The sequence below is a fragment of the Melanostigma gelatinosum genome (assembly GCF_949748355.1).
Source record: "Melanostigma gelatinosum genome assembly, chromosome: 22".
NCBI lineage: Eukaryota > Metazoa > Chordata > Actinopteri > Perciformes > Zoarcidae > Melanostigma > Melanostigma gelatinosum.
The window spans coordinates 9,154,013-9,182,011 of NC_136655.1; the positions used below are offsets into that span (position 1 = coordinate 9,154,013).

At 44.4% G+C, this 27,999-nt stretch overlaps 1 protein-coding gene across 1 annotated transcript; it reads left to right on the top strand.

Annotated features, from left to right (window-relative positions):
• Positions 1 to 887: 887 nt before the first annotated feature.
• On the top strand, positions 888 to 27,968 carry LOC306795859 (prickle-like protein 1). Its single transcript, XM_079294534.1, has 8 exons — positions 888 to 1,045; positions 19,656 to 19,853; positions 20,253 to 20,366; positions 22,053 to 22,190; positions 24,303 to 24,506; positions 24,631 to 24,817; positions 24,993 to 26,003; positions 26,104 to 27,968. The coding sequence occupies exons 2-8, from the start codon at positions 19,668 to 19,670 to the stop codon at positions 27,054 to 27,056; spliced, it is 2,793 nt and encodes a 930-aa protein (XP_079150660.1). The 5' UTR covers positions 888 to 1,045; positions 19,656 to 19,667; the 3' UTR covers positions 27,057 to 27,968.
• The last annotated feature ends 31 nt before the right edge of the window (positions 27,969 to 27,999 follow it).

Sequence of the window (27,999 nt, forward strand, 5' to 3'; positions counted from 1 at the left end):
GATTTACTTCAAAGAACCATTCATTAAAAGGTCAACCAGCAATGGAAGCAGTGCGCATGGTTGTGCGTCGAGGTGTTGAAGGTGCAAACGACTGATTCAAGGTGGAGCACGTGGACTATAAAGCCTGGAGGGCCCAGGTAAACTGCATCAAGCTGACAATTCTCTCATGTCAATCAGAAGCTTGCTGAGGTTGGCCAGGACAGCCTGTTGAGACAGTGGGAGGGGCGTCACAGTTTAATAATACATCAACTCATGATTTTAGCAAACATGGTGGATATATTTTTTAACTAAATCAGTGGTTCTCAACCGCTTCCTGTCATGTCCTCCTTTTGGATCTGCATCCAATAACACCACTGTGGAAATCAGCAACAAAACAAGCCGTATTGATAAGATTGATAAGATGCCACTATTGTTTGTTTTTTTACTGCTATGCATACGGTCCATCCAATCAAGTGTTCCTTGTAAAACTGTATAATGTGTGAAGAAGAGGTGAACCCAGAGGACATTTTGTTACATAATTGCTGCTGAATTCCTATGGGCACGTGCAGTGTCTCTATGGTAGCAACTAATGAGTTCCCAATGCCCTTATCATACTTGTAATGGTATTTTTAGACACATGTGGACTTGAGTATGCTTCCGAAACATATCCACAAAGGCGTGGCGTGGATGTACACAGTATTCTGTGTGCCTGTAAGTGAGAGGGAGGCGTGTGCGTGTGTTGAGGAGGAGGAGGAGGAGGAGGAGGAGGGGGGGGGGAGGAGGAGGAGGAGGAGGAGGGGGGGGGGGGGTTAAACCAATAGGCGCAGAGCAGCGCTGGGGTAATTTCTCGACGCTTAAACTTGGTGGCAGAGCTGCGCAGCGCTCAAACCTTCTCTTTCCACGACCATGCACTGAAAGACCGCATCCATCGAGCTGATTCGGGACTCGGAACGGCACTGAGTTGTGTTTGCTGGTTGCAGTCAGCCCGGATGCCTCCAGAGTCGTGATTTTATTCTGATAACCGGAATATTCGAACCCGATCCCGCACCAAGTTGTTGCTTCTTCGGTGAGTGCGTATTTTGTTTTGGGCTCCGAACTATTTTCACAATAATGTATTGTGTTCTAAATGTTGTAACCTTGCTGTTTTAGTGCACGCAGTCGTGTGTGGATGTAGGAGTTTTCAATAGATGTGTGATCATTAAGAAAATGAGCAAGAAGCTTTGAAAGCCAATGTACCAACGAGATGAAGGGATGGAAATGATTTGTCCCTCCATTACTTCGTGGCCAGACGCATCAAAGCGTATCTTGGAAAGTGCGTGTGCGTAAAGACGCACTTTAATGGAAGGTTGCATTTTGGTTTCCAGATGTGTGGACTCAGCTGTTGCTTGTCACTCAGGTGGTCTCTCTCGGTCTGTCTACTCTTTTTTCCTGGCTTCACGCGCCGCACTCAGTCTTTTCACGCAGCTCGTCGGAACCGCATCAGTGTTGACAGACCGCAGCCCAAATCCTCACGACCATTACAAAGTGAAGCCACATTACTTCAGCCAATCAGAACAATTGACCAAAGAGGGCATTTTTTCTCATGCACAATCACATGTCAGAGACTTAAATCTACTTTTAAAGCAGGTGTCGGAGCTGTTTTAAGTGTTTGTAATCAACTTGTTCCAGATTGTGAGAGTCATTCGCTCCATTTCTTATCTTCTTTGTTCTGAGGCACTGACTTTTGTCTCAGAACGCATAGAGATGTATTTAAAGATCCCAAAGAAAAATGTTTAAATGGGGAATACGAGTATGATGGACTTTCTTCTCAGTGCTGTGTGGTCCGTTTTGAAGCCAGTGGTGGCACCTAGTGGTGGGAACGATTTGTAAAGATGCTGCAGTTATAGAAATAAGCTTTTGGGCTCTTCAGAGAGTTTAAAACTTGAAGGGCGTGCGTTAAAAACCGCTAAAATCGACCTTGAATTTAAAATCTCTATATTTTGAAGTAGTCCCTGGCAGTGCTCTCAGTTCTGCAGAGTCCCCGTGCCGTGCAGTCTTGGTCCTGTAATTGAATGACAAGCTGCTGTGTGTTTAGCTGATCCAGGATGAGAGAGCAGCAGCGGATCAGGTGACTGAGGTGTATTCCCCCTCTGTGGGAGGCCAGTCAGCCAGACTATAGCTGCACGTTGCTGGGGGTATACACGCTGCAATGCTCAGCCTTTGTTAATGAGTATGTATCTGTGTGTGTGTGTGTGTTTCCTTGTCTGTGTGTGGTAGGCCTACTGGATGCACAGGGTCTGCCTGTCTATTACTTTGTATGCTTGTGTGCACGCATACATGTGTGTTTTTCTGTGTGTCTGAATGCCCCTGCTTATGTGTGTGAGAGAGAGAGAGAGAGAGAGAGAGCGAGAGAGCGAGAGAGAGAGAGAGAGCGAGAGAGGTGTTTGGACCCAGGAGTTAAGCTGCTGTTAATTGGTCAGCCATTTGAAGAACATGGGAGAGTCAAGTCAGGCAGTAGCTGAGATGATCGGTGTGCTTGGCTCGACTACTGCCAGTTATGGGACACAACATTGATTCTCAGCTTTTAATGGGTCTTTTGTCTCTCTCTATTTCTTATAATAAATGCAACCGTGCACGGTAAATTCTATGCAGCAGTAGTTTTTGGGACATTATTTTGGGAAACACACGTGTTATCTTTCTACATGTCTGTAAGCTACATGTGTAGCAAGAGCCAGCAGATTACTGAGCTTAAATACTGGAAACAGCCAGCCTGGCTCTGTTCAACGCTCGTTATATCTTGTTAATTTAATCGAAACAAGTGTGGCGCCTTGTTGCATCACCGCCACTTTCACTCGGCAACCAGCAGAGATTACACCGCTGACTTTGGTACAAACTAAACAAGGTATAAGTTATTCGTGAGGGAGCTTTAGTAGGTGCTGGTAGGCAGATTGAGTTTACATTGGGCTGCAGCTTCGTATTTACCATAGAGAAACAAGAGTGACATCACTCTTCACATCTAACTCTCGTCAAGAAAGCAAATAAGAGTACACTTCCCCCAAACAATCCCAGGCGTTTATGTCCCTGAGTTCATGGTGAAGTTTGATATCATATTTTTGCTCGCTTAACAAATGAGACCCAGGGTGAAAAGGTTGATTTAGTTTAAACATGTCGGAGCGAAAGGAGGAGGAAAATGTTCTGGCTGAGCAGGATGTGATTCATCGGGGAGGATGTGAAGCAGTTCTGGAGGAGAGGACTTTTAAGGTTTCAAGACAGAGAAGGACTGGACATGTACCGTCATACAATTATGAGCCTAGCGTTGGCAGCAGAGGTGGACAGATCATGAATGCATCCCTTGACTTTTTTTTTTTAAGGCCCCTGCTGACTTTTCGTTTCTGGACAATTTTCTAAATTGACAGACTGGTTTTTTCAGAGCAGCAACCCGCGATGAGTCTTCATCCTACACTTCTTAATTTTCTCACATGCAACCCAAAATTCTCATTCTCCAGCGGGGTTTGAGTGCCAGAGAGGAAATGCAGCCTGGAGATTGTTTTGATATTGTTGGACACTCTCCTGGAAAACCTCTTTGGCTCAGCGACCACGGGTGTTCTCGATTTAGAGCCATTGGCTCCTCGGCCGAAAAACACCTCATCTGATCACAGCGGTGAAGCCGTTTGAAGAGCTGAAGAGGCTCAAACCAAAAGGAGATTTTCACCATTTAAAAAAACAACATGGAGATAAATTCTGCAACTTTTGAATACATAGCAGCTCATTTAAATCCCTGGTTAACTTATCATAATGCATTTCTCCCACCTCAGTGATGAATAGGGTGTTTTAGAGCAGTTTTTCACATTTACAGTGCTTATATAAACATGCACTAATAATACATACGGGATACAGTATGCAGCTAGCACACATTTCTTGTGTCCCAGGGTTTTAAGTCCAGATTTGCACTAGACTACATGAATGGAAGCAATAACAAACATACACATCTATATAAAGTGTGTTTGTCTGTAAAACAAAATAGCGATCTCCATCTATGAGTAAGTCAACAGTGTTCTGTCTGCGCTGTCTCCGTCAGCCTAATACCTCAGACCAACGTGTGTACCGGTACACACAGGCAGGTTTGTCCTGTCATACTGCAATTAATCGAGTGTTGGGGTTGTGTAAATCATTCCAAACCTCAGAAAACACACACTCACGCACGCACACACACACACACACACGCCTGCCAAGCAGCCATCCCCTTGTAGATGTGTGTGAAGGGCCAAAGAGTGAAGGACCAATCGCTGAACGGGAGAAGCAGAACAGTGAACAATGACAAACATGCTTTCTTGGAAGAACGGAGATTAAACAAGTCTCAAAGTAATATTGTGAAATTGTACATGGGAACAACACAGTTATACCAGTTATCAGCAGCATTATCACTGGTGCAATGGGATACAGTTCTGGGACCAACCTTGACCAATCAAAACATCCCCTGGTCGCAGCTGGAGTTGTTTTTTTTCACTCTTGAGAGACTAAACAATGAATCAAGATATCGGTTGAAAAAAAGCAAGTGTTGCGTCCCAACGTGCATTTTCACATGTGATAAAAATGTCTGTTCATGTTAAAGGAAATATTGCACTATACATGTTGAAAGAGGGCCTGATACTGTGCATGTATATTAGCCATACAGTAGCCATAAACCATGGCTATGCCAAGGGCTGGGAAAGGTGCGGTGTGTAAGTGTGTGTGTGTGTCAGTGTGTGTGTGTGTGTGTGTAGGGGGTTGGGACGGTAGTCCTAGATGTGCGAACACCAATCGTGATCCTTGTGCTCATTGAGTGGTTACAGACCAAACCCTGTCGGCCGCATTGGCTCCACAAGCCTGGTATTATGGTCAGCTTGTGGGGAGCAAAAGTAAACCAGGGTTTAGAAGAATATCAGACGCCGCGCTGTGTTAAAACTTGCATGACATACAGTTGCCCGCAGCACTTGCCAAGCGATGCAACACTGAGGTGTTGTTGAGAGTTCCTGACTCGTGCCTGCGAGTGAGAGTCGATTCGGCACCAGCCTAATTACCCATACACACAGCTGTATTTGATGATGATTAAAGCCACTAGCACACACAGATACACACACACACACCTGCCCAGACACACCTTGCCAGTCGCCAGTCACAGTAGTTAGGGAGACATTAAAGGCGATGATTATTAGATGATAAGAATCAAAAGGGCTTTAAAGCAGTACAGATAGAAGCACAGTCTCATATAGAAAGACAAGACAACCATGTAATTATTCCTCATCGAATGACCACCCTGAGGCAGAACACAAATGATAGCTTCCAGTTTTGTTTTTGATTGGGGAAAAAAACATTAAAGGTCTCCATAACAGATTCTGGTTTGTTGGGTAGATACATCACTCGTACGATATTGCTGTTGCGATGTGAAAAACCTCCTAATTCCAATTTTGATGATGGTTCTTCACACTCTGATGTTCGGTGGTTTCAGGTTTTCAGCGCAGATGAAGGAACACCCTTTCTAAATCCATGGGATCATGTCAAAAATGCACCGCCACAGAACCAAAAACACTCCCAGTGTTCGTGAAAAAGCTGACATTTTGGACATAAATGGTTGACATTTAACAATGATGTCGTTAAAACCTGGTCTTGTCCCATCCAAACGGTATAACTTGCAACTGTTTGCATCATGCAAAGAATATAGCTGGAAACAGAGGAAGGGCTAGCCCGGCTCTGTTCAGAGGTTACAACGCTCACTATAATTATCTCGTTATATCTCCTTCATTTGATCTAAACAAGTCTGGAGACTTGTCATCACCGTGGCCATGCCTCCTTCACTAGGCAACCAGACGAGGCTGTCTAGAAAAATGCTGGAAACAGAAGAACGTGTCCAAAATGTAAGTGACACCCACTCATTTTGTCATGAAATAAAGTATATTGTGGATAACGGATGCAGAAAGCAATTATTGAGCAATCGTTGGCTGAAAATAGCTGTAATGAATGGACAGAACGAGGTCGAAGATCATTATTACTGTTCATAAATATTCCAAAACGGATATACAGGGAATCTCATCGTATGTGATTCCGGGATTAAAGTTGAGGTGCATGCATCAGGAAAACATGGCTAAGCTCCTGCCGTCCCTCTTAAAATCGGTCTCATGTGTTGGACAATTTGTTCCCCGAGGCTAAGACGAGCTCCTGAGCAGAGAATGTCTTAACTCCGGTCTAATCGGGGACAGCCTGCTCTTTTCTTCCTCTTACCGCGTTACCTTCCCTCCAATATGCATGAAGCATCAGATGGCACAGGATGTTTCACATGACTCTAACTCTTGTTTTTTTTCTCCATTGTTAGCTTCAATAAACAGAAGCAGATGAGGTAGAGAACAATTTAGAAGTTTTGTGACAAATGTTAAGTTGCACAATTTCAGGATGACATCCACATTTATGTAAACTGTCTGCTGTTGGGTGGCCGTCTGTCTCTGCAGAAGCCTCTGAGGACATGTCCTATCTGTCATTTTTACCTCCATCTTGCCTCCCAGCATCCCAAAGGAAAAGCAACCAGTTTATTCACCCAAAGGGGAAATGTCTCCATCCAATCGGATGCCACTCAAGAGTCAGGAAATGGCCTTTTTGTGATAAATGCATGTGTGAATGAGGGCGGGGACACTTCCAGGATTCTCACCAAATTCACCAAAAGCTGCACATTTTCTTCAGCACTCACGTGAGTCCTGCTTTCGGGATGAAATGGTCATTAAAGCTGCTTTGAATATTGTTAAAAGTAATATTTCCCTCCGGAGTAATGTTGCTGTGTAAATACTGGATGTGTAAATAGGCAACATGTTTACCTTAAAAGGTGACATGTCAGAGTTCACAGCTTCTTTCAGCTGCCCTCACGTGACAATTGAAATTGCATTTGTTTGTGCAGAAGTCCTGCCGGGCATTTGTAGACGGTACATACTCCTCAAAGGGAAAAGCCTGCACTTCGTTCCTTTTAAGAGGACCACTTGTCTTCTAATGTAGCCATTAACTTTGTTTTCTGTGGCAAGTAATCAAACAGCAGTGTATCCTTCAGCGAGGACAATTTCATCTCCAAGAAAGGGAGAATGGAATCGATACTCTCCAGTTGTGGTTAGCTCATGAAAGCTCGGGGCTTTCCAAGTGTTTCCCGCAAAACCAATCCAAACAGTGATTTGACAGCTGTCTGGTTGTCAGCGCTCAGAGATGCATTCTTTTTTTCTGCCTGAGAACGGGAGCTTAAATTGCCATTTGCATTAATGAGGTAGTAAGTAATGTCGTTTGTGTTTACACTAATGACCTCAAAAAACAGACAGTAAACTGGATGGCTACGGCGTTTATTATCTCTAACCAGCCACCTGTGAAATCCCACACGTGTGGTGGGCTTGTATGTATCATTTGCTTGTTTTAATACATTTGTATTCATTCAGTACTTTACACATATCTGTGAGCGTGTGAATGAGTGTGTCTGCATGTACCCGTCAGAAAAAAAAGCTCTCATGAATCCCCCCTCAGGACCGTTCAGACATCTGGTTGCGGATGGGCAGCTTATATCTCAAAGTAATATGTCCAGTTAAGCCCCTGGGAGCCGCCGCTGTGCACATCATTACAGCCCTCCTCCGGCTTTGCTTGGAACTTTGCTGAAACCCTATCGTTTGGTTTAGAGGGTACAAACATGCTGTATATCCTTTTATACTACTTCCTCCGGTCCGTCTCCCATCTGTTGCAGATTAGTCTTCGGAGTGTGTTTAGAGAGCCGAGCCCGTCGCCCGAGCGGGACAGATAGCAAACCCAGAAGGTTTGAGTCAGAACTGTCAGGTAGGTCTGAATTAACAGAGGCCAACTGAGGATATGGCTGGCTGAGAGGAAAAACAAGGCGGGAGGTCGAAGGAGAGAGAGAGACTGCTCCAAAATTACACAGCGATTTACCCATGAACCTCAGGCCCGCTACTCGAGGGTCAGTGTGGAATGCCAACAGCCAACCGCCTGGCCAAATTCAACCACAGTCCCTGGGAGCGGGGGGGGGGGGGGGGGGGGGGGGGACAAACAGCCTGCAAAATGACCAGTCACGCCACTTTCCCTGTGATACTGACTTTATTTAAGCACGGAGCTCAAAGCCACTTTCATATGACACACAGCCTCGATATCTGTCACCTCGTGGCATTCCAAACCCGCCACCAAAATGTTGCCATGCTGCGCTGAGCTGATATCACTCCGCTGCTTTGTTGTCCGTCTCATTTCTATCGCTGGCTCAGTAACCCATATACAGCGGGACAAAAAGCGCCTTGGGAATCAGCTATCGGAGCTGAAAGCTATATGGTTTCACACACACACACACACCCTTCTCCGACACTGCGCTGCCTTGAGAAACGAGCCAACCAATGCAGGCAAACTGCAGCCCGAGTGTGACAAAGGGCCGGGGGCGGGGGAACTTGGTCAAACCTGCCGTTCCAAGCTCTTGTTGTGTTTCCATTGCTTAATTATGGGAAAGTGAAGGGGCCGGTTGTGTAATACACATCCGCTTGAATGATGTGCAATCCCTTCAGGGTTCTGTCATGAAGCCTCTGTGTACACAACCCCAATCCCTGGCATACATCTATCTCGTATGCAAAACTCATGTGCGATTCTCTCTCACACACACACACGTAAAAACAAACAGCTTTCCCTTAAATGTGATGCAATGCTGCTGCTTGTCTTGCATGGTATGCCATCACATTCCCTCTCTTTAGTTCTCTTCATGGATTTGTTTTTTTTAATCAAGCAATGCTTCCATCTAGCTTGAGTGACAAAGCCCTGACTTATCTGTTTCCTTTGGCTGAATGTGTCATGTGACACACTGTGGTCAGACAGATGGATCCTTAGATTAATAGAAGGATTGCGTGTAACGGCAACAGAGAGGCTGCATCATTCTTTGTTCAAAGTATCATTGAGGCCAGTAAAAATAAAGGTTTTTTAGTGTGCAGCTGGACTGTTTCACAATTATTTTGCTGTTAAAAGGAAATAGAGAAACTGGCTTCTTATCTTTGATTGTCGTCTTTTGGCTACCGTCAAGCCCTGTTACATCTGTGGCATAATAACAGTTTGTTTGTGACTTTTCTTTAGAGAGCAGCTCGAATATTTCACCTTCTATCTTTTATTTGTTTTTGTTTTTACCAATGAAGTAAAGCAAGAACAAGAACAAGAAAATCTGGTTCTTGACATTCCACATGAGTGCATCCCTGACCGCTGTTCCAGCGACAAATATCTGCCTGTTCGTTCTCTTCTGTACTGTGTATGTGAAGCAATGTGATCGCAGCAGCCTGGGACTTTGTTAATACGCTTCAAACACACACACACACACACACACACACTCCTTTCACATTGTTAGTTGAAGTAACCTCTGGCTTTTGTTAAAGAAGGAATGCATCGCTTACCAATATCAAATTAGTGTTTGATGGGATGCACAAGACATGAAGCAAGTCTTCCCTTTCTCTCAGACACACACACACACACACACACACACACACACTCTGTACTATAATGACAGGAGGTTCTTTTTGTTCCTTAATAGGTATTACAGTTTTGTGATGGTGTTTCGCACTTATATCCCAGTTCCTCACTGAATGTGGTGAGAATGTGTGAAAGTCCTCTCTTATTTCATGCAAATGCATTGCTATTACCGGTATAAAGGATTGTCACACTCTGGTAAGTTGAGAGTGATGCTGTTTAACATTGCTGCCTATTTTTGTATCAATGCAGCAGATTGGATATGTGCATATCTTTTGAAAAACATGACCAGCTACTCTCAGACCTTAGTTGCCATTATTTTCCAATACAGAGAAATAAATGTCTTCATCTATTATTAATCGTTTTTCCACAGTGGATATATTGTATAACCCAGTTGCCCGATGAAACACTTTGTATCCAGGGGAATACTTTGGCTTGGCAAGATATTTTAGCCTACAGGGACCATCTAGGACTTGCATGCTGTCAGATTCAGGTAATGACTCTTATTAAGCGGTTTAAGTGAGGCAGACCCCGCCAAATCATGGAAACAAATGATAATAATGAATAACTTACCTCTAGACATGAACGGGAGAAGCCTCTGTATACTGTTTTTGACAACCCTATTTAGCCCTGAAATAGCGTAATTCCTCAACATAGTCGAATCAGCCTGTGAGTAGTGGAGGGATTTATAGAAAATCCCCTCAAAGTTCAGAATAATGGGCTACATGTGCAGGGATATAGGCAGAACCAAAAGCACAATACCGATTGCCATACACACACGTAAGGCTGAACAGAAGCTGCATTGAAGCAGCGATTATTTTCATTTTGCAGCGATTTCTCTTAAATCTGATGCCTACTATTTTGGAAGTGAATGAATAGAACATTTAACCGCGTCTGTTGGACGCACACCAGTGACTGAAGTCAGCTCTAGCTTCAGACGCCCCAAAGCCGATAGATTTAACGATCTTGTGAGAGATCACAAACACTGATCCATGTGCAAAGGTTTCCTGTCTAGTCAAGGAGTTCACTTGCAACGGTAATGCCAGCATGCACACAATGACAACGTGCCATGCTATCGTTAGCTAATTAGCAGGAATTAACACAAAGTCCAGCTAAGTCTCATGGGAATGTCATTCGGTTTGCAGTTATTTGGTCAAAACGTAGATTTAGACCCGATAGTGTTTCTAGATTGAAAGTTGAACGTTCAGTAAGGGCATTGCTATTCATGACAGGTTGCAGGAATGTCAGTACCTATTTTTTTGTGGCAATACATCCAATAGTTGAAAATAGTAGAGTCATGTCACACAACATCTCTTGGTGGCAATAGAGGAAGCGTCAGGGATCACCAAAGTCATTCAGATTCTTATAGGCTTCCATGGAATAGTTGTTGAAATGTTTTAGTGTGGGCCGGACCAACACCAATAATGGGCTGTCCACTTTGCATTGCACTCATAAATGGTTTAAGTCAAGTTGTGAAGCTTTTGGTAAGCTTCCATTCAGAAGAATCTGAACGGAAGCTTCCCAAACCAATCCCTATAAGCTCCCGTCGCTTCCTGCATTTTACAGCCCTTTTATTGCTGCTCCTATTGTCCCAAAGGTGTGCAGGTAACACCCTGCAGTGGTTGACAAATCTCAGAAGAGGGTTTTATGACAGAAACTTAAATCTCACTCGGGCCCGGGAGTGTCGGGGAATATTAACACCGAACTGGCGAGACCACTTAGCAGCACTTCGACGGACCTGATATGTGGCAGCGAGTTAGGCTGGTGGGCCTTGTTAGCGAGGTTTAAAGATCCTTTTGCTGGTGTGAAAGGCTACTGAGAGGCGTCTGTCGGCGTCAATCGGGCTGAATGAGGCATCATAATGGATGTGAATTGAGACGTGGAATCGGAGGTCTTTTTCTGAAGCAGAGATGTGCGTGAGCTCGTTTGTCAGCCGCTGTGCATATGACCTTTGTAAGCGGGACACTGCTGATTAAAATCAGAACGAGATAGTCCGGATACTGGTGTCTTTATCTACTTGTAGAAAGATGTGTCTGGTGGGAGTTGCTGTGGATATATATTGACAACAAATAAGTCCATATGACACAGGGCAATACACGGGTCTAAAAAGGTCTTCAGTCGAAAGAAGTTTCGCTTTCATCATTTGAAATGCCTCTATTGTGATTGTTGTTGTTGTCTGGGCTTGTCAGCTTTGGTTCAGCAGTGGTACTTGTTGTGTCAGGACCTTTTTCAAGATTTCTCTTGCAGCTAACATCATGAGTGAGTATGAGGAGACAAAGGTGTGCACCGTCTGTACAGTTCATGGGGTCTCTTCCCTCTTTGCGATGGCTGATCGTTGAGACGAGCTACAAACATTTGTGCCTTCAGACTTGCTGGGACAACTGTTCTTACGAACCAGTTCATCTCAAGCATAGACTAGCCTTTTCAAGGCGGAGAACATGACTGTTGTTTCCTACAAATTGCATTTAATTGCTGGTAATTTAGAACTCCGCCATAACCTCCACGCCCTTTAGATTTAACAGAATTATATGAACATGGGGTAGCCCTGAAAATTGCCATTGAAGGTAATAATCGTGCTGAAAACTTTCAAACATTCAAAGCTTACGTTGGTTTGTTTAGGAGAGCCATTTGCACAATCGTATCTCCGTGTTTTAATGACGACCTGTCCTGCAACAAGTTGAGACGTGTCAACTGTCCTCCTCGATTTCTGCATTGAACAAACAGAGGGACGTCACCACTGATATTTGCATTCTAAGGAGTCAGTCAAACCCCCTCTTTGCCTCCTGGGGATGAAACAGAGTAGTGGTGGTAGTAGAGTCCAGGTGTGAATGGCCGTTATAAAATGAAAATGCAGAAGAGAGCACGTCTGCTTAGCACAATAAAAGGTTAAGGAAGGGCCAAATTACCAGTTGAGTTCTGTTCCAACAGATAGATGAAATGTGCAGCCAGAAGGAGTGAGTAAGCGTGCCGGGTATGTGTAGTCTAGACGAGGTCTTGTATTTCAAGTCGAGAGAAAGCCAGTCGATCTTGTCTGAACCCCAGGCCAAAGCTTTTGCCAAAAGAAAGACGACACCACTCAGAAAGTCCTTTTTGAGAGACTTGATCGAAAGGTTTCTGCCCAAACTCAGTCTGACTTCACTGTGCTCAATGTCAGCGAATAATACGAAATATCAGCCAAATATCAGGTTCCTCCATTAAATGAGATTAATTCATAATCAATGTCAGTGTTTCTCCCTGTCCTAGAGTCGTTGTGGTTTTATATAGTCGTGACATGTGATGCTGCCAGTCATGTGATATCATTTTGAATAACGCAGAGCACTTGCCTTTTTTTCGAAACAAAAAAAAGGTGCCATCTAAAGCAGCTGTAGCTGTGGTGAAACTGTGCATTTGTGCACATTCACTACGTCTGCATCTTACGTTTGTATTTGCAAGCGTTTGGCTTGGGTCAAAGGTCACTGCATAAACCCCCCATTTGTTAGTTGCTGCTCCTCAGCCTCCGGCATGTGAATGAGACCAGAGTGTCATCCATTCAGCACATGTCCACATGGCTTTACAGAGGGGCTGATACATGACGCCTTTGCCTTATAACGACTAAGACCCATTTAAAACCTCACGTTCATTTTGCAAAGCGAGGGACAGAAGACAGAGGTCTACTTTTCAGCTAAATTGTAATCCTGCTAATTGAAAAGCCAATGAATCCAAACATGAAGAAAGACGTCAAAGTCCTCTTTCCTTTGTGTTTTTTGGCTGTAAAAGAACCAAAACCAACAATAAGACTGCATTTTAAAGAACTTCAGATACTTTCTGCACCCTCTCTTCTGAGAGGAAGTAGAGGAGACGGTAAGGTCAACCGACCTCTGGTTTTCTAAAGGACCCTTCGGTCTTTGGCCACAAGCCCAGGCCCAGTCTGAAGGGCCGATATCTGCCTATTGTGTGGGATAAAGCCACTCATCCTCTGACCTGTCCTCTATTCACGCCAGATAATTCCTCACACACTCATTGTCTGCATTTTTAACCCAAATTAAGTACTTGTCTGTCTCAAAAATAGAACTTTTTCCTCTCCATCCATCTGCCTGAAACATGATTTAGAGAGTTTTTCCTGTTAAATATCTCAGGAAACTAAATGCACATCTTTCAGAGAGTTAAACGAGAAGCGGCTTTCGCAGAGCACCGCCAAGACCCCTGGAAAACCAGAGAGCTGTTCTGAAAGGTTTACCCGCTGACTGGACTGCCAAGGCCTCTCTCTCTATCCCTCTCACACAATTTGTCGGTGGAGCACATAGACAATCCCATCTCCATGCACACAGAGAATCTCTCACTCTGCTAAGCTAGCTATCTAACTGAGCTATTTCTCATTTGTAGCAGGTATTTTGGCTGGAGACAAACAGCTCTGTTGGCCTCTCTCTGCAAGTCACTTTGTGGGGTTGTCAAGGCACAGGGTGTCTTTGTCTGCCGGACAATTGAGTAAACTCATTTGTCATTTTAGGCTCTTTAAATGAAGCCGTTGCTGCTTTTCAGCCTTTCACAATGACGGATGGTGCAGAGCTCGTTCAAATAAATTACAACAAACTTCCCCGGGCATATCAAGCGAGTTGTTTGTGTTTTGTCCACTTCACTGTTTTTGAGCAACATTTCACATCTTATATTTTGATAATGCCGATGTCCCGTTTCTCACATGTTGGATATCTTATTTTAGAACAAAACGCTTGTGCCGGATTGTCAGGAGTTTCCTGACGAGAGGTGCTCTTTGACAATAACGTCGTTGTGATTGGCTGAAAGTGAGAGACGAGGACGGGGGACTCCTCTCCTCACACTCAATTCAGATCTCCAAAATGAGGAAGGGGGCGGTGGTACCAGTGACGGGCTGAGCAGACAGATCCCCAGCGTGAGAATTTCCTGAGATGGATGAGGCTGCCTCGGGAGGAAGCACAGTCAATATGTAACTAGGAAAACCTCAAGAAGAACATGAGGAGTTTCATTTTGGAAAGAAAAATGATCAGCTCCTTTTTATATATTTCAATACCTCTAAATCAGGGAGAGACGTTTGTCATGGTGTTAATATGTTGGCAAACATATTAAGACAAACACTATGTTACCAGTCCAGCACTAAACAGCAGATAGACAAAGTTAGGCAAGTGTTAAAAGTTAACCATATTAACTCAACTGTTTCTGCTCTTCCAAGTGGCTTAGAAAAATCTGTTATTGTAAGTTTAAGTTAACTAATGTCCGTTTAAAAGTACCATCATTTTCCACAGATTTGTGCTGTTAGCCATCATATAGCGTATGGTAGAACCCTTTACAAAGTCAGATTTAGCTCCGATTATTGCAAAGATATTCTGTTTTGTTAATGAGATAAAAGGAGCAGCTGGGCCCAGAAAGCATTGCCACGGGATCGAATCAGCAGCAGAGTAGAAATGAAATGCAACTATGCAGTCACTTGCATTCACTTCAAAAAAATGAAGCTGGTGGGAAAAAAAGCAATGAGTCGATTTATGCTCTTTTACACTTGTATTCTCAAAAAGGAAGGAAAACACTTTTTTTTTATTCTAAAAAGTAAAAAGATGAGTTTGAAATTGCCTCTGGTATCAATGACCACTCACTCATTTCTTATACGGCAGTGAGTAAGGCAAGGCAAGTTTATTTGTACAGCACATTTCAACAACAAGGTAATTCAAAGTGCTTCACATAAAACCATTAAAAGCATCAAAACATAAGGCAAAAGAAAAGGAGATTTAAAAACAATTAAGAACATTCATTAAAACATTAGAAACAGTGTAAGAAATAAAATGCAGAAATGCAGGAAATTGATTCATATATTAATTGAATGTGGTTCAATTAAAGGCAGCAGCAAACAGAAAGGTCTTCAATCTTGATTTAAAGGAGCTGAGGGTCTCAGCAGACCTGCAGCTTTCTGTAATCTGGCTTGTAGAACCAAAATGTTTAGAAGGATTAAGACAGACAGAGAGAGTGTGAGAGTAGAGTGGACATGTCATCTGGCTCTCAGGAATCCTGCAGCCGAGATGGGGGGGGGGGGGGCTGGGTGGAGGGCTTGATGTCACTCTGGTGGAGGAAGGGGGTTTTAGAGATAGGTGGGGTGTTGACTGTGAAGTGTGTGTGATTGAAGTGCAATGGCAGGCGATTTGCTCTGAAGGGGGGGGGGGGGGGGGGTGAGGGAGGGGCCGACAAGTTTTGGCTGCCCCAAGAGCACACACACACATCCACTCACTCCCACACACTCACAGGGCTCAGAGACACTCCAGATACAGACGTCACCTCCTCTTTTTGCTCTTTGGACCTCGACATTTTGGATAGCTGAAGGAGCCGCTCCCCAGCTGCGGCGTGAGTGAAAGTTGCGTCTTTCCAGACTTTCCCCTCACAGCTGACGTTGGGGGAATACTTCCTGGCTGAGTGGGATCTGGATCTGATTTAGAGCTTGGATCCGTTGAGCTTGCAGACATGTAGCCAGAGTTGGAGCAACTGTGTGAACAGGGGGATTGTGTCAGTGAATGAGGGCTTTATGCGAAGGCGGAAGGAAAGATGCTTTTCCTGGAGGTGAGAGGAAAATAGATGAGCTGAAACTTGCCAAAGTGCAGGAAGATTTTGTTGAATGAAGAGCGCTTTTGCAGCTCTGCTGTGGAAAATGCTTCCGCCCAAGTTCCAGCATAACATAGATCTGTGCGTGAGAGAGGTGATCGTGTGTAATGCTCTATTTGTGATGTAGTACATGGTGTGTGTGTGTGTGTGTATAGAAATATACACACTCATTATGTGTCTGTGCAGGTGGTCTCACTCAAGCTGTGTTAGGTACCCCCTGACACCCATTTGGCCTTTAAAATAACACTCTTTGGCCAGTCAAAGAGCGATGACCTCGGCCTTTGAACTCTACAATTTAATGGTTTTCCTAAAGTAAATCCTATGACGTTTAGAAAAATAGACTTCACTTCGTTTTCACTGTCTTGGTCTTAGCAAGTGCTCAACACCTCCATATCTGTTATTTGAATTAACTGCAGATAACTAAAGCTGCAACTGCTCGACCGATTTGATGTTTGCATAAATATCTGCTCACTGACAGAATTTGATACACATCTGTATATTAGGACGTATTCCTTTAGTTTGAAAAGTGTTTGATGAACCAATTCCTCGGCGAAGGAGGGCCCCCTTTTAAAAGTGTCAGTTAAGCGGGGGAGGCGCACACGATGAACCGTTAGCCGGCTACATCTGGCCCGTGTTTACACAGACCCAATGTTGTGACTCTTTAAATGCCTTTTTTTTCAAAGAGTTTCCCCTTTTAACCTCTTTCACCTTCTCCTGTCACGTCTCCGCCGTGGCCCGGGTTAGAGGAAGGAATGCTTGGACATTTTGTTTTTGTTTTCGACAAAGACAGCCATTGTGTTGTTGCCAATGGGTGACATGGTGTAATGTGAGTTGCAGTGTGCATTGGCTCAGGAATCCGCAGTCATCTTTTTTTTTGTTCCCTCATAGCTTGTGGGATGAGAGGCAGGAGAGCTGAAGGGCAGCGGAGAACAGATACAAGGGCACCAAACTAGAGCAGAAAAGATCAGATTCTTTGGTTTTAGCTTCTCAAAAAGGGAGGATTTGTTGCTTTAATTTGTCAACAATGAAAATAATCAAATACCAAAGAAAAAGGTGAGGTGCATGAGGTGATGTTTTGGTGTTCTTTGGCACATTCCTTTTCCAAACATGTCAAATGGCATCATGCAATATCGTGCCAATGGGAACAGAATCACTCTAGTAATTGCCAGTTTGTAAAATGTGACGGCGCTCATGTTGTTTAAGTCTGTGGTGATGCTGGGTGTCCATTAACAAATGTCATGTCTACATTTTTTTTTGCTGGAAATCAAATTTGCAACCATGCTGTCACCAAGAAAAAAAAGAAAACCAAGGCCCCTTATTCTTTCACAAACTACCATTGTGCCACTAAGATAGTGGCTAAAACGTGCACTCCATCTAATTGCAGAACTTTGTGGTCTGAACTAGGTCAGTCGAGATAAAGCAGAACAGGTCAAGAAAAGCTTCTGGGTGATAACATTATCTGTCCTACCATAAAACCTGCTAGATTAGTCACTGGAGAACAAAGCAACAGTCAAATACCCTTTTTTGGTCGTGTGATAAGAGCTTTGGTTTGACTTTTAACAGCATTTCTAATCTGTAAATTCAGTGTTTAGAGTCCCTGGGCTTCATTCAACTGTATGCTAATTGTGGCAATGCTAATATTTCCCCAGTCGTGTTACTTTTGACTGAACAGCTTGGCGTTGGAGGCCTTAAGGGTGAGCTGTGAAGACAGAAGTGACATTTTTAGGAGGATGGGGCTGCACAACAACAGCGTGTTGCTTGTGAATTCAGTTGCAGCTGACCTGTGACCTTTTGGAGGGGGCACACGCAAGATAAACATTCTTTAGAGGAGCATACATTATCATACATTTTTAAGGAAATGTAGGAAATGTAGGAATGGCGAGTGAACTACGGCACCTATTTATGACATAAAGACGTGTCAAAGTACTTCGACGATTTTCAAAAAAAGGATTTCAATTTTCTATTTACATAATGTTGTATCTGACAAGAGACTCTACAGAAGTTATTATGACCGAGGTGGGAAAGGTCAGAAAAGGGGAAAGGTTATGTTTTTTAGATATTCAATTTTTTTGGGAGGTCAGGGGAGGGTCTAAAATGTTTCCTTGGCCCACATTTATATTTTCTTTCACTCTTTTCTTGCTAGATTTACTGTAAAATAAACCCTTACGTAAACATTATTACACGTGAAACTTGCATGTACGCCTATATTGATTGTTCATTGACAGCGGTAACTGTTTATTTCGTGGCTTTTGGTTCAAACATATAGAATTTGGAATGCTTGGAAGACAGGGTGCACCATTTGTCATGTTTATCATCATTTTGGCAATTGCTAATTCCACTTGGAATGTGCGATTTGGACGATGTTAAAGTTATTGCTCCATTCACATATCTAGCTTAAAATCAGGGTTGAATTGAGATTTGAAAAACAATTATGAGTAACACTGGGGAGGGTCTTGCTTTAAAATCACCCTAATGTCCCTCATACTGTGCTGTTGTGTAAAAGATTAAAACTACATGACGTTTTGAGGGCCTGTGTCGTTTCTGACAGTTTTTACCCAAACAAGTTCTATTCTGGTACATATTTGCATGTCAAAGAGGCCGAGCAGGGCAGATCACGAGTGTGCTTTTTTCAACACCATGAGACCAAAGTGCTGTTTATCAGGCTGAGGGGGCTCAGAAGAACATGGCCGCTGCGATAAGAGGGCTACTGCTGAAGGCGGACGACACAGCGACGAGACTGATTAATCCATATTCATGTAACGGTCAAACTGTTATCAGCTCGTGAAGAGGAAGGGAAAAAAAGCAGCTGGAAGTGGATTCATGACCCAGCAGTCTTGAGTGGACACATGCAGATTGTTTTGTCTTTTGGAAGATTATTGCCACATTACTGAGCAATAGTGATTTCCTGCAAGTAAATCACCGCCCCAGCACAATGTGGTAGGCTGCGCTGCTTACACGTGCTTCAGTACGTTGCACAGTGGATCAGAGCAACAGATGTTTTGGTGGAGAACAGCTGGAAAGTTCTGTTGCATCACGTCAAAGCCTTATAATTCTAGTTGACAAAGAATGTGCCTTTGTAAGTACTGCTTTATGGTTGGTTGTTGAATAAGTGCACCACACTGGAAAAAGCTTGCAATGGTTTTCCTTTATATATCATCCTAATGTCTTAAGTTCCCTTTGAAGGTGGACAAGTAGTAGTTTGGGTACTTTATCAAGCACGGTTCTGTGATGGATAAACAAAGGAAGTCATGACATACTCCACTAATGGGATGGAAAATAACAGATACGTTATTCATGAGTGTAACTCGAGAGGTTGAATTGTGAAAGGATGGCCTTATGCGTTACAGAGAAACGTTGTCCTTTCTCAACTCTTAAAATACTGTTGAGAAACAGAGATTAAAACGAATTGACTGATTGCAGGCAAATACAAAATGCAGAGGAACTTATAATAAGTGCAAAAAGACCTAAATCGGCATGTATCCCAGCCACAAGAAAAGGCGAAGTAAAAGCCAGAGCTTTGGGCATAATCAAACAGAGGAGGAATAACAAATTGAAAGGTATTTTTTTATAAATGTGATTCCTAAATCCCCCCTTCTTATCCACAGCGCCCGTGTGTGATGAACCTGGAGCGCAGCGAAAGAGGGGAGCGCCCTTCACCTCGAGGCCCGGACATGGAGCCTCGTACTGGGGGAAAGATAGGGAAAATATCCGTGGGCTTCCAGAGGAGCTCCACCTCAGATGACGACTCTGGGTGTGCGTTGGAGGAGTACGCGTGGGTGCCACCGGGACTCAGGCCTGAGCAGGTAGGACCCCTTTACATGCTTCCTCCAACATGACTTAATTGACTTAAATGACAGCCGCCCTTTGTCTTGTCGGTGGTTGAATTGTCCTTCAGAGGATGAGAGTACAAAATTGAGATTGACATGTTTGCCCACCAGTATCACTAAATAAAAGGACACATATAGCAGCAGTCATTCTGATACTGATAGCACTGCTTGCCTTCTGCTGCAACAGTCCTCTCTCATTCATGTGTACAATCTAACTGATCGTATGATGGAAAGAAAATGATAATACAGGGTCTTTCAAACTCAAAAATGACGAGAGGATGATACTCCCAGTGCACTAAACAAAGCTACCTGTCGGCTGACATGATGTAAATTCCTTCTGTCCTCTGAAGTTCATTCATTCGCCTTCATCCGCAGGTCCAGATGTATTTCTCCTGTCTGCCAGAGGAAAAGGTGCCGTACGTCAACAGCCCCGGAGAAAAGCACCGGATCCGACAGCTCCTCTACCAGCTGCCGCCGCATGACAACGAGGTAGAGATAGTGAGAGAGACAGTGTGTGATCAAACAGACACGCCACCTTGTTATGACTTATAAAAGCTCCTATAGGGCCCCTCGGAGTATCTTAAAGTCTTGTAAATTTTGTCAAAATCTGATAAGTGCGTCATAGATATTGTAGCTAAGGGACGGATGAATGACAGGAAGGAGTCAAGTTTATTTTGTGAACTAGATCTAAGCGAAAGTTTTGGCAGAGTCTGAAATGTTTCTGGCACTGTAATTTAAACTGAAATGTCAGATGTTTTCATCTGGCATTTTCAGTTCAACTGCTTTCATTTCTTATTCTTCAGCTTACTCTTCGACTGCTTTCAGGCTAACATGCAAACGGTTAACTCAACTGCTTACAAAGCTTAAACTTGAGATTGCAAGAAAAGGCTTCTCTGAAGATTCTGCAGAGATTTTGCCAGATTTCTTTCTGGGCTTGTTGCTAAAACATTTTTAAGAAATGTTTGAAATATTAGAAATCACGAAAACTGTTGACGTTAAAGTAGCTTCTGAGGTATCCGTGGAAATGAAAGTGCTGAAAAGAGTTGAAATCCAAGTCGAAATGAAATTGATAACTGCAGCTGGAAGTGGCAGTTGAAGTGGAAGAACTTGGTGCCGGTTCAAGAGTATAAACTTACAGAGACTGTCAGTCAAAGTGTTGGGTGGAAGTGGAAGCGCTGGAGGCAGTTGGAGTGAACAGTGGAATTTGTCGAAGTACATTTATGAAATGCTTTCACAAATTACACTTACACTGATTTTGGCTCTTACTGTTTAACACTTCAACTCCCATAAAACATCTCACAATATGTTGCATTTGAAGACATTTAAATGTGTGTACAAAACATGACCTCAAGATTAAAAAAAAAGACACATTTTTATAAATTTGGTGTAAAATTGACAATAAGAAATGGCAAACCATACCCAGCCCTAACTAAACTATAAAGCAGCAGCTGAGTAGACTCTTAACAATCTTGCTCGTCTCTTCTTGTAAACTAAAACAATGGCTGCATTCCCTCTTCTGGATAATAGCTTCATGGTGTGTAAACCCAGCACTCCTTTCACATCTGTGCTAATAGAGTTTACATTAGGAGATATGGTGCAGGGGTTATCACCAGAGGGGAGGCCCTGGGGGCTACTGTCTGACGGAGGTGGTCTCTGTGTACACACATGGAAGGTACACAATAGTAACACACACAGACACACACACACAGTGTTTGACTGCGCGGTTTTATGATGTTTGTCGGCAGACCTGGTGGTTGAGGGAGCAAACTGCCGGAGGAGAAGCACTCGGTGTGTGTTGTGTGTGCAAAAAGGGCGAGACAGTGAGTGTGTGGAGCTCACGCACCGGCTTCGTTTACTGTTGTTTAGAGAACAACCAAGCTAGTTGTTAGGATACTCTTGGCGTCTTTTATCTGTGCCGTCATCAGCATGTCTAAACACAGAGGAAGGGTTTGTGTATTGCTCACGCCATCCTTTCAACGCAGCCTTCAGGGGAATTATCTTCAATTAAACCCCTTTTTTTCCAGCCATATATAGACTGCATGTCATATACTTCCCTCAAAGTTGCAAGCAAAGATGAAAGCTGAACCACTGTCAGTAATGGGTGGAAGTGCTAAATCAACCTCTCTGGGCTTTTACTTTGTCTACTCCACTCATCTCTTTCTTTCTTTCTCGCAGGTGCGTTACTGCCACTCTCTGACGGAGGAAGAAAAGAGGGAGATCCACATGTTCAGTGCCCAGAGGAAGAGGGAGGCACTGGGGAGAGGAACACCCAAGATCCTGCCCCGAGCTCTGCACCACACCCGCTGTGAAAAGGTAAGGGCCACACGTGGATAGGCACGAGTAGACACACATGCATATTCACACATGGCCTTGCGTCGTTTAGTGCTCATGTAGCCATAAGGTGAGCTCGGAGGAAACCGACTTGTGGGTTTTAAGTTATTTATATCGCGAGCAGCTAACACCCACCATCCCAACGCGTAGCAGCCCCGAGGCTGATTGGCTCATGCGATGGTTTAAATCACGGACATAAACCTCCTCATTAGGGCGAGAGGGGAAGCAGGGAAATTGGGAGGCTCACGCTCAAGCCGAGCGGAGAAGCCAGTTCCTCATGAGGAATTTGACTAATTTCCTGCCGCCCATCTATATCTCAGCATGACCGGCTGCAAAGGAATTTACAGGTGAACAAGTAATTCTTGCATAGAGTCTTAAAAATCCTACTTTTTTCCCCAAACAAGTCACAGTATGCGGCACATATTTCCACATCAACTGCAGCTCAGCTCAGCACATGCAGCTGGTTTTAAGACTTTTTCTGGAAAAGAGTCGGCGTGTTTGAAAACTCTTGAACAAAGTGGATTTACAAGAGTTTTAGATGTAATCACTGGTAAAACAGAAATTGTTTAGTCTGTTAAATACATAAACAGTGTTGTGTAAGCATGTACTGTAAAATAAAAGTATCCTGTTTATCCTTTGTGTTTTTATGAATCCAAGCTATTTTTCAGTCAGCTTGTTTAAGGGAACCTTGGCTTTCAGGGAAAGGGAGACATCTTGCTTTAGGCATGCTGGTTGGAGTCATAGCGAGCTATGAACAAACAATACAAGGGAAACAATCCGGAAACTGGACCTCTGTTTCCTACTTTTGATTTGGTTCGACAAAACACTCAAGTGTCATTCAAGTCATTCAAGCTGCCCTCAACCATATTCCGTAAAAACTTCCTTTCGATGCAACAAACATAAATATTAGTGTTATATGGCTTCCGGGAAATTGAGCCCTGACCAATGAGTAAACCACATGGTCTGCCAGGCTAGCCATGTTAATTCCCCCCTGGACAGGCAGATGCAGTCTGTCATCACTCAAACACAGATGCTACCACAGTGATGCAAGGTCACACACACACACACACACACACACACTGTAACGACACATAGGAACCCCAACGGACACACACACACACACACACATTCTCACACATACTGACCATGCATGTGTGTCCATATATGCTCTGCAAACACACAACCACCCTTTGACTCGCACATTGTGGACGTACACCGAACTGCACATGCCCGTGTATTCAAAAGGATATGTCACGAAGATGTGTGCATTCACACTTTGGCTCCAGTTTCCTGGTGGGGACACTCAACACCACCATATCCGGGGCCCCTGTGTGTCCACCCTGGTAATAATGGTTAGCAGCTGGGCATGCTATCCCATAGGGTGTGTCATAGCTCTGCTGGGTTATATAAAGACTCGTGATTGCACGTTCAGACATGCTCTTACGGTCTCTGTGGAGTCATACGATCTTCTGACTCAGGACCAAGGCCAGTGTATTCTGTTTAAGCTTGTGGGACAAAATGTATAAGTCAACCCATTCACATTGATCTTGTTATGTTGCATCTGCCCCGCATGTTAACACAAATAATTCTACTCAGTAAAGACATTACAATGACTTTTAAAAGATTTAATTACAGTTTCCACGTTAACAACCGTTAACCGTCACCGCTGTAGGATTCACCGATCTGTTTTGAATGGATCACATTCCTTTGGCTCTTGCAGTGTGATCACCTGTTGTTTGGCCTTCTTTGTTTTTAGCATCAGCTGCGATTGAAACCTCAGCGGATGTGTGATATATTTTGAATAGTTATCTCCATAATCTTCGTTTTGTTTATGTTGCATTCCAAATGTGTCACAAGCATCAACTGTACCACACGTCTATTTTTAAATCGCTTTCTCGTATGTCTCTGTTTATCGCCACGGTTTCACTCTCAACGTAGCAAAGTTATCCACAGATTAATTATGAATGCATATTAAGCGCGGCCATGGACTCAATGATGAACCACTAAGTGTAGTAAGCCCCATTGGAAAAAAAGAATTAAGATGCCTGAAATATAAATCTCATGGATCAGCTGTTGTTTGTGTTTGATTGTCAGTGTGGCGGAGGCATCAATGGAGGGGAGATGGCAATTTTTGCCTCCAGAGCAGGGCTGGGCCCCTGCTGGCACCCGGCGTGCTTTGCGTGCACCACGTGTCAAGAGCTGCTGGTGGATCTGATATACTTCTACCAAAATGACAAGATCCTCTGCGGGCGCCATCATGCTGAGCTTCTCAAACCACGATGCTCTTCTTGTGACGAGGTAAGGCTCAGCAGTAGTAGTAGTAGCACAACCCACTCAATGTTTGACAATGAACCAGGGCAATACTAGCACCAAGTCCACAGGGTTCCACAGAGCTCACAGCGGCGTGTGCCTTTCCCTTCAGATCATCTTTGCGGATGAGTGCACGGAAGCAGAGGGTCGTCACTGGCACATGAAGCACTTTGCCTGTTTCGAGTGCGAGACAATGCTGGGGGGGCAGCGCTACATCATGAAAGATGGCCGTCCCTACTGTACTGGCTGCTTTGAGTCACTGTATGCAGAGTACTGCGAGGCCTGTGGTGAAAACATCGGTGAGTTACTCTTGAATGATCCTGGTTGATTTGGTTTTTTTGGGGTTAGGATAAAGAACTTAACTTTTTATACACACGGTCGAGAGCACAAGATCCCGCTGATTCTTTGACTACTTACGCAGAAGTGCGATATCTAACAGTATGCTCCTTTTCTACCCATCCTACAATCCTTTAGGTGTTGACCATGCCCAGATGACCTATGAAGGTGTACACTGGCATGCTGCGAACCAGTGCTTCTGTTGTGCCCAGTGCAAGACATCCTTGCTGGGCTGTCCCTTCCTGCCAAAGCAGGGTCGCATCTATTGCTCAAAGGCCTGCAGCCAGGGGGAAGATATTCAGGCCTCTGACTCGTCCGATTCTGCCTTCCAGTCTGCCCGGTCACGTGAATCACGCCGCAGTGTGCGCATGGGGAAGAGCAGCAGGCCTGCCGAACAGTGGAGACAGTCACAGCTGTTTAACCCCCCAGCCGCTGTACCTTCGTTTGATTATAAGTTTGGAAATGGAGAGGGCGATGGCGATAGAAATGGAGATGCCGATTGCGACATTGGTATCGTAGGGCGCAAGATGGCCCGTCTAGGCCTGGAGGAGGAGAGGTTCTGGAGGGAGCGGGAGGAGCAGGACGCTGGTGGAGAGGAGGATCCAGAGGAGTGGGCCCAGCATGAGGACTATATGACTCAGCTCCTTCTCAAGTTTGGTGACCGCGGGATGTTAAACCAACTTCAGCAGCCATCACTAAAATCTCCCAGCGCTAGCAGTGACAGAAACAGGCTAATGAGTGTCTCTGATCCCTGGCTCAAGCCTGATTCTACATCTATGGGGGTTAGCGCCTCCTCTCCCACCCCTGCTAGTCCCACCCAGAGCCAGACTTCCAATCAATCCCGAGCCAACAGCCTTAGCCCTGGATTGATGAGCAAGAAGCACCTGCCTGAAATGTACTGGGCCCAATCCCAGGATGGGTTGGGAGACTCAGCCTATGGGAGTCATCCAGGTCCTGCTAGTGCCAGAAAGATCCAAGAGCTGGAGTTGGACCAGGATCAGGACCAATCTGGGACAGGGAGACGGGCCTTCTGGCCAGACACCAGGCAGTGGTATGACGATTCCCTTGAGTGCATCGCTGATGAGCTGAGGAAAGCCGAGCAGGGTGCTGGAGACTCCATGGACTCCCTGGCGCTCTCAAACATCACTGGTAAGGAGACTGTTGGTTGCATGTATTCAGTAGAAAAATGTGCTTTCTTTTTCTGTTGAACAGCTGTTCAAAACTTGTCTCTCCTGCTTGCTCTTTTTAGGTGCATCAGCGGATGGAGAAGGCAGGGATAGACCTATAGTCTACACACTCGCCATTCAGGATCCCTCAGTGGCAGATGACTGCGAGAAGATGAGCAACATGGGAACCTTTAATTCATCTCATCTTCACCACAGTGCCAACTCTCTCAACCTAAACATGGAGAAGGGCGATGAGGAGGTAGCATTGTCAAAGAGGGGAGGCACACCAGGAGGACACCTCTCATTGTCCCCAAATTTGGAAGGCCTCCCACCCTCCTTTGTCCATGCCCCAGCTCTGAGGAGGAGCAGGTCCCAATCCAGGCCTCCTCAGATGGTCAAGTTCTCAGAGGACACTGTGGACAATGGATACAATGATGGATTCGATGTCAATATTAGAAGGCATCCCATGAGTGAGAGGCCACAGCGGAGGGCGTACTGCCCAGAAGAGATGGGCAGAGAGAAAAGTCGTCCAACGAGCCAACATGGGCGCAGCAGGCAGCACCAACACCGGCAAGGCCGTCACCACAGGAGCCGCAAAACTCGCTCGGACAACAACCTTCACACGACGCCTTTGGAGAAAGCACAGAGGCCGTATGAGCCCCAGCAGCAGGGTCTGGTAAACTCTCCATGTGGTGCCATGCTCCGACAGCATCCTGCAAACAGGCTACCCTTGGCCTACTCCCAAACCCGTTCTGACTATATGCTTCAGAGCTCAGCTCAAGGAGACCCACGAGTCGAGCAATTCACGGGTCTCTACAGAGATGAGGACGACTGTTGTTCCACTTGCTCTTCCTCATCGTCAGACTCTGAGGAGGAGGGCTATTTCCTGGGCCAGCCAATCCCTCAGCCGCGAGCGGCCGGGTGCTACTACGCTGAGGACTACCCGACGAGGGTTACAGCCCTCTCCTCCCAGAGCCACGGCTCACAGACTGGTCGCAGAAAAGGCCACCGCTCCAAAAACTGTATCATCTCTTAACAGCTCAGAGTGCATTTACATTATAACCTGCACCACACTTAGCAATAAAGTCAGATTTTCTGATTATATGACGGATCAAATCTGGGTTTAGAAAGGCAGTTTGAAGCAAATAATGTGCACAGACTGCGTATCATGCCCTAACAGAAGGTCAAGATGCATATCATATTTCAGGCACGGATCTACTGAAAGAAGAAATCAAACTGCGAAGACAGATTTGTGCAACATATCGTCAGAAAATCTCTTTTGTGTGTGTGTATGTGCAAATTGACCCCATATACTGGGTCTTATTGAATTTTAGCACTAACAAGATGTATGTACTAGTACATTTGGACGCCTGTCTTAAGACAGTGCAGACCAGAATTATGCAGCGTTGGCAGAGTGGCGACTTTTTCTTTCATTGCAGAATTGACCGTTTTTTTTTGTTTCCATGTTTAATATTCAGTTAAAGGTTTTGCAGCAATATCTTTGTGTGCATTAAAGTGGATACTGATCGAACACAGGGGTTGACGTAGAAAATAGAAGCAAACCAAAAAATGATTTAATGTATAATGGTACAAATGATTATACTAAGTTAAGATTTTAATACTGGTATTTTTTATATCCGTGGTTTTAAGAATTGTTTCTGTCCAAGTGTACGATAGATAAAAAATAGCAGTTGTAATGGTAAACAAAACACCCCTCGTTAATATTTCATGAGGAAACCAAGAAGGTGCCACTTCACAGTAAAATGCCGTGTTACTCTGTAATGTTTGACATATTTGGCAACACTATTGGTGTACAAGCTATGATACGTACGGCAGGAACACCTGCATTATCCAAATTCAGCTGACCTGTTCACTACCCCTTGCTCTGACATAACCAGCTAAATGCTTCATGATGTAAAGACGCTTGTAATAAATAATTTTCTCCTCAGTTTCAGGAATGGTTGTCCCTTTTTCTCTCA